A 7,170-nucleotide genomic window follows, 5' to 3' on the forward strand; every position below is an offset into this window, starting at 1 on the left:
CAGAAGCTGGTCTCATATTAGTTATTATTGGAAAATGTATCCATGCTTCAACTGACCTTTTACACCTGAATTTCTTCAACGATAAAACAGGACATGGCACAAAAACAATTTTCTTATGTCTGCTATCTGAAAAATATCCTAACCACCAATATGACAAGATGGTAAGAAATTATAATTCCATTAGATTTCCAGTTTTATGCGACCATATGCATGTTGGTCCAATTTCAGACCAGGTTCTGAAATTGAGAACATTAGGATGCTTTGACAGCAGTGTGTATAGATGCAACGGCGCCCTCTAGAGTAAATATTTGGTGTAACATCTGCAGTAATATGATGCTTTTAAACCTTATGGACTTTTAAAGTTCTCATTTAAAGCCCTCAGATATAATGCAAAACCTAAATGAAAGAAGCTATGCTAAAAACCTAATGGTAGTCAATATACAGCATCAAAATAATAGGCAATGTCAGCTAAAGAGAGCGTGTTAAAAAGCAAATGGACCCAGAACTTATCCCGGGTTCATTAAAAAAGAGTGCTCTGTCTATTGTTAATAGCGATAGAGATAAATACTAGTTACCTCTATCAGGGTGGTTTGGAAATTTGATTCGGTTTTTTTCCCCCCTTTATTCTTCTTCTTCTTTTTACTTGAAATAATAAAAACGTATCTTTGAGATCAATTTTAAACAACAGTACTAACAGTTGTCGGCTTTTAAGTATCAAAAAAGTTAAATGATGATATAAAACTGTCTTAAATAAATAAGGCCCCAAAACCGTCAAGGAGCCTGCAAGTCTTCACGGTGGGTAGAAATGAAGGATGCCTGAAAGTCTCTACTCTGGGTAACACTAGAGCCGCGCACCGACCCTAGTTGATTCAGAGCGGAAACAAGCCGCGGATAGTATAGTTTTACTACAAACTCTACTTATTTTAACTCTTGTACTGGAATATACGTAATAAATTTCATTAGTTTAAGAGAGAGAATAAAGCCAAAGTCCAAAAGACGTTGAATAAAACACAGCAGAAAGAGTTTGATTTACAGCTTTCCTTCACATGACTTTCTACGCATGCGCACTCAGTCGGTAGTAACTAGGAATGTCCAATAATCTGGGAAGCGGCTCGCGCTCGACAGCTCACAGCAAAACGAGATCCGACCGTCGCGTGCTGTTCTTGACCGGAAGTAGCACGTCCATCTCCACGAGCCGCGTTCAGGGAACTGAGGTAGCCCGCGAGCCGTAATGAACTTCTTCGGGTTCGGTCAGACTGCGGAGATCGATATAGTTCTGAATGACGCCGAGACGAGGAAGAAAGCGGAACACAACGGTGAAGACGGAAGGAAGGAGAAATATTTCCGATTCTACGACGGGGAGACGGTGTCGGGAAAAGTTAACGTCACGCTGAAGTACCCGGGGAAGAGGCTGGAGCACAATGGCATCAAAGTTGAGTTTGTCGGCCAGATAGGTGAGCAGCTAGTAGGCCCGCATTTCAGTGTCCACGGACAGAAGTCACCGAAGTATTGCGTGACACACACAAAAAAAAAGGCTTTCAAACTGTCTAAACTCACAATGAATATATTCCGCGTACAGCAATGGACTAACTGTTTTCACTTCCTGTCAGCGCTCAAGAAGTTAATTATGAAAGTGGCAGTTAAAAAGTATCATGTCTCGTGATGTGACAGCTAACTGTCATCAGCTGACGTTATCAGCCGTCGACGAGCTTTATTTGCGACCTCTGCAGGCGTCAGTCTGTTGTTGGAAACATTGTTCGTGTGCCATATGTTTGGAGTAGTAAAGAATGCAGCTTTCATTTTGTAGTTAATTTCACAGTAGAGCCTCGGATTCAAATCAAATATGGTCAGCCGAGGTTTATCATAATCAACACGACTAAGGAATTTATGGATTTAGAGATACTTTTTCACACACCAGGCTTGGAATATTCTGTCCAAACTAGAAGCAAGTGTGGGTTGATTTATACTACAGTATTAGAGATGGCAGCTTCCTTCACTTATAGACACTTGAGGAGTTTTATGTGAATTAGGAAGCAGTGAACAGAATAAGGGAAATATTATTTCACAACTTCTCGTTTCCTGTTTTGTTTGTCCAAATTTGAAAGATATGAAGAAAAAAAAACATGCATGCAGAAACGTCAAAAGTTGCCTTGTGGGAGGATAAACTTTACGCTTAACAACAAAATTGGGGTTTATTGAATAACATTAGGGACACTTTACAGGGCAGCATGGATGAGTAAGTCAGGAGAAACTGTTGAAAGTAGTTGCTTGGTAATGTAACAAACCAGCGTATTACACAATAATTTTAAAGTTCTGTGGTAAGCCCAGACAACAACTCATTTAAAAAACCACAATTATGGGCACATCCAGGTTGATCCTGTTCTGAGCAGCATTGTTGGTCTGATATGCACTGGCAACATCTGTATCGCCACAACAGCCAATATTATGTTAGCAAACCATGCATTGGTTATGCAGATATCACATTCTTACACATAACCAGCCTGTTTTACGTGAGAGGTTTTAACTGTGCTAGCTGCCAAACCAATTATTCTAAATTATCATATGCATGTGTGAGACAGCTTTTTCCAGTTCTGGACAGCTTAAACTGAACCGGAAATTACTTAACTAAGACATAGTTCAAATAGTATGAGCCTTAATTTTCCAGACAAGTAAATATAGTCCTAAGCTAACAGTGAAACTGCATTTATTACACAGACCAAGGTCAGTTTTTTTTTAAACTCAAACAAAAGAAACGTCAATGATACTCTATGTCCTCTCATATAAATATGTTTTTTCAGAGCTGTACTACGACAGAGGGAACCACCATGAGTTTGTGTCTTTAGTGAAAGACTTGGCTCGGCCAGGAGAGCTGACGCAGTCTCAGACATTTGACTTCGAGTTCACACATGTGGAAAAACCGTACGAGTCATACACTGGTCAGAACGTCAAGCTACGGTAAGTTATGTCCTCCGTCAGTCTGTCCATCAACTGAACTAGTTGGTCATGGTAACAGTAAGAGTTATTGGAAGATGTTATCCTCAAACTGCTTGTTTGAATAATCCAGTGAACCCCGTGTGACCTCACAGATAGTAGTTGAGCAGAATCTGAAGCGGATAAAAGCGTGCAGAGGCTGACGGTGGTGACAAAACCATCCATCTCTCTGTTGATGGTTTTGTGTGTCAAAGCTATTTGACGTGCTACAAGACTGTGATCATTTTCTCAACCTGTGCTTAAAACCTGAATAATCCAACTGTACTCTAAAAGAATCTTAGAAACGTCACCACTTTAAATATTTCTCCTTCCCCTCCATTACCTATGGGACCTGTGGTTTTCATGTCACATCAGCTCTTTTGCACTTTGAAGAGTTCATTCAGTCTGACATGCACAAACTGTTGAAGTAATAAGTTGCCTGTTTATTAGACTGCATTGTCAGTTGATTGTCTCCAAATCAATGGGGGGTTTTTTTCATCATGCTCTAAGGACTGTGTTTGCTTCCAGTTACTTCCTCAAGGTGACGATAAGCCGGAAGCTCAGTGACATCACCAAGGAGCTGGACATTGTGGTTCACACCCTGAGCACATACCCTGACCTCAACTCCTCCATCAAGATGGAAGTGGGGATCGAGGACTGTCTGCACATAGAATTTGAGTACAATAAATCCAAGTAGGAGTTTTATTTTTAAAAAGTTATTAAAATGCATGAGATGACTACACCTTCCAGTTAAGAGTAGCATGCTCGCTGGAAGCTGAAGCTGTTTTCTGCTTGCAGGTATCACCTAAAAGATGTGATTGTTGGGAAGATTTACTTCCTCCTGGTGAGGATTAAGATCAGGCATATGGAAATCGACATCATCAGACGAGAGACCACCGGCACGGGACCCAGCGTTTACAACGAGAACGACACCATAGCCAAGTACGAGATTATGGACGGAGCTCCGGTCAGAGGTGATTTCTAAGTCCTGCCTTTCTCTTCCTGTCCAGACTATTATCGTTTCTGCAGACTCACTGCTCTGTTGTTGTTTTCTGGTGCAACAGGAGAATCCATCCCCATCCGGCTGTTTCTGTCAAGTTACGAGTTGACGCCCACCATGAAAGACGTCAACAAGAAGTTTTCAGTGCGATACTTCCTCAACTTGGTTCTCATAGACGAAGAGGACAGACGCTATTTCAAACAACAGGTGAGCAGAACGTTTTGGTCAGCAGCGTGCAAAGTAAGCGCGTTATATGACTGGAAAACATATTCAACTCCCTTTAACTGTAGTAATTTGAAGTCGCTCTTTTCTACAAGACCTTAACATCCTACATCTGAACTTTTGAAACTCAGCTGGTTCGATTTAGATTTGCTGCTGTTACTGACAGAACTCAAATTTTACTAAGAGGTGGGAAAAACAGGACAAATTATCAGATCAGATTTCACATTAAAATAACAACAAAATACGACTACTTAATAATACGACTACATTTACTCAGTCAAGTATATTATTGGATTGATGGGTGGGAAAATGACTTGGATTGTAAATTCCTTTGAATGGTAGGTAAAACTAGAGAACAGTTCTAAATGAGCATATAGATAAAAGTATGTTTTTATTTTAAAGAATTAACAATAACAGAAGTTGAGTAAAGTTTCCTCGAGCTTCATAACAGCTAATGAATGAAGTTGCAGGAAAATGAAGAAAATAAAGACAGTTATGTGTGGTTTTGGTTTCCCCCAAATTTACTTCTGTTTTGAATGTTTTGCGACTACAATGAATCTTTGAATAGATAAAATGATGAACTGGACTATGACGTGCAGCAACAGATCCTTATCTGAAGCAGTTGTTGATGTCTTCTTCTCCTTGGCATTGCGTTAACACACACGTCAACGCTCCAGAGTCGCAAAGTGTCAGAGCCAGAGGTGGTCACATCCCTCCTAATCAGTTTGGTCAATTAAGTTGATTTGATGAGCACACCTTGGATGCTGCCTACTCTTTTTCATAGGAACACCTGTGAACATAATATTTTCAGCTTCAGGTAAAATTTCCCACTTTTAATGCGATTCATGCCATCTCTTTGATGCAGGAAATCATTTTGTGGAGGAAAGGTGACATAGTGAAGAAGAGCATGTCTCACCAGGCCATCATGGCTGCACAGCGCTTCGAGGGCTCCTCCAATCCAGAGAAGTCCCACAGTCAGAGCGCTGAGGACGGCAAGAGCTAAACCCCAGCCAGTCGGGCACTTCCACTTCCTGCTGTGTCTGAGTGAACACAGCTCAGAGGTGTCAGTCCAAATGTTGAGTGAATGAGTGAGTGAGTGAATTCCAGTATGTGTGTGTGAAGGGAACAAACAGTGCCACTCTGGGCTGGAGTTGTGTTGATTTGGGTTTAAGCATCTCAAAGCACAATCTACATGGAGCAGGCCACACTCAGACTGATGAATTGGTACCAGCAAGTTTCTGTCTTAAACTGTTCCAAGTAATCAGTCTGGAAGTGGTCTGTCTGCTTTATCTCTGTGGCATCTACGACAGCAGTCGCTTAGGAGGACATCTTTCAAAGGTGCACTTCACAGGTGTGTTTGGGAGAGCGTTGAACGTTTATACGTGGCTAGAGTATTGCACTGTGAGGAAACTGTAGTCATACAATAGCTTTCTAAAGAGTGGCTAAACAATAGCATTTATCGCACATCTGTGTGACACTTCACAGGAACCTAGCAGTGCGATAGGAACCCATTAATAGGATTATTTTGCTGCCATCTTCTGCTTTTTTTCTGCAAACTTTGCCTGTATTTTGCAAACTTGGCTTGCTCCCAGAATCCCAAACAGGAAGTAGCACACTTCATTAACAGGACAACCATTGATTATCATTTCTAAGAATATACATTTGGAAGATATTTTCATACATTCCAATGCTGTTGTGAGCATTAGGCATGATTGTAAGGTACGTTGTTTTTTTTAAACCAACCTTTTACTTGTAGTACACATTCATCAAACTGTTTTAATGGATTCCATCACAAATGGAGTTTTGGTATGTTTATAATTTGGTTGTTACAGTCATCAATGACTTGTTTCTGAGCCCAGCTTTCTTATTTTGCACTATCGCATCCTTCTGTTTAGTTGTTTTCTGCTCTCTGTTCTGTTTGTGACAGATGCAGTGGCAGGAGTTTATGAGCACAATTAAAAATATAACTTCTAATTATCTTAACTAGAGATGCATCGATCAGATGTTTTCTGGCCAATAGTGGTTTTCTTTGAGGTCTGACCTGCTGTTTTCTTAAGGAGTATAACTTGGAATCTGACAGACATAAGAGTTTTAAAGTCAAATTGTCACTAACCTCCATCTGATTTTTATTCAGCTAAAAGTATGAAGTACAGGCGGTTTAGTTCTTAGTTTTGAAGTGTTTCATGAATTGAATTTGAACAGATTTTTTACGTCGACGCTCATAAGCCAATCAAGGGAAAATTGTACTATTCCAAACAGGCGCCAATAGATTGGTGCATCTCTAATCAATAACATCTGGTCTCACTTCAATTTAATCACACATAGACACTTGATTATGATACTTTTACTATAATATCAGCAGAGAATGAAAGTTAAACAAGTAACATTGGTCTCTCTTATTTAGGACTTCTGTTTTTTTAATCTCACAATGAACAGTTCACCAGTGGAACCTGAAGGTGAAATTTGCCTTTGGCCTTGATACGTGTGTCTTGTGTGTGATGACTTTGAAGTGACCTCTGCCTGTTGATTGTTTGCAGGCTGAACTTTAGCCAGTTATGTCTCTGTATAGTTTAGTGCCAATCATCCAGAACACTCCCCGAGGTTCTCCTGTACCTTTCTTGTACTTGTTAAGCTGCTTTGGATCATGGTTTTAAATGTAAAAGAGGGGTGGGGGAAAGGACAGCTCTATTTTAATGAGCTCTTAGATTCAATAAAAATTCCAAGAACTTTTTTTCACTTTTTGTTTGTTGAACTTTTTTTCAGTATTTGTTCTTACACACACACACAAAGCGGAACTGTAAAATCTAGCAGACAGTAGGCACTACCCCTACTGGCCCTACTTCATGCTTACTTCATACAACAGGTAAGCCCAAAATTACTTACATCTTTAGCAGATTAGGGTTTAAATATCAATAAGTAATATTAATATTGCAGAGTTCCAGCTTGAATCTGATAGAAAGTCTGTTAAAGATCAGATG

The 7,170-nt window shown here is 40.0% G+C and overlaps 1 protein-coding gene across 1 annotated transcript; it reads left to right on the forward strand.

Annotated features, from left to right (window-relative positions):
- The first annotated feature begins 1,066 nt into the window (after positions 1–1,066).
- Positions 1,067–6,928, forward strand: LOC114153290 (vacuolar protein sorting-associated protein 26B-like). The gene is made up of 6 exons (XM_028031721.1): positions 1,067–1,454; positions 2,799–2,955; positions 3,499–3,663; positions 3,769–3,944; positions 4,035–4,177; positions 5,058–6,928. Exons 1-6 carry the CDS (start codon positions 1,232–1,234, stop codon positions 5,193–5,195), a joined length of 1,002 nt encoding a protein of 333 aa, XP_027887522.1. The 5' UTR covers positions 1,067–1,231; the 3' UTR covers positions 5,196–6,928.
- Positions 6,929–7,170: the final 242 nt, after the last annotated feature.

Source organism: Xiphophorus couchianus, chromosome 11, assembly GCF_001444195.1.
Source record: "Xiphophorus couchianus chromosome 11, X_couchianus-1.0, whole genome shotgun sequence".
In the NCBI taxonomy this organism is placed as follows: domain Eukaryota; kingdom Metazoa; phylum Chordata; class Actinopteri; order Cyprinodontiformes; family Poeciliidae; genus Xiphophorus; species Xiphophorus couchianus.

Excerpts from the sequence above, each read along its gene's own strand:
- LOC114153290 (XM_028031721.1), top strand. The coding sequence starts at position 1,232 with ATGAACTTCTTCGGGTTCGGTCAGACTGCGGAGATCGATATAGTTCTG. Across the intron at positions 2,956-3,498 it reads GGTCAGAACGTCAAGCTACG|TTACTTCCTCAAGGTGACGA; the intron begins GTAAGTTATGTC and ends GTTTGCTTCCAG. Across the intron at positions 3,664-3,768 it reads TTTGAGTACAATAAATCCAA|GTATCACCTAAAAGATGTGA; the intron begins GTAGGAGTTTTA and ends TTCTGCTTGCAG.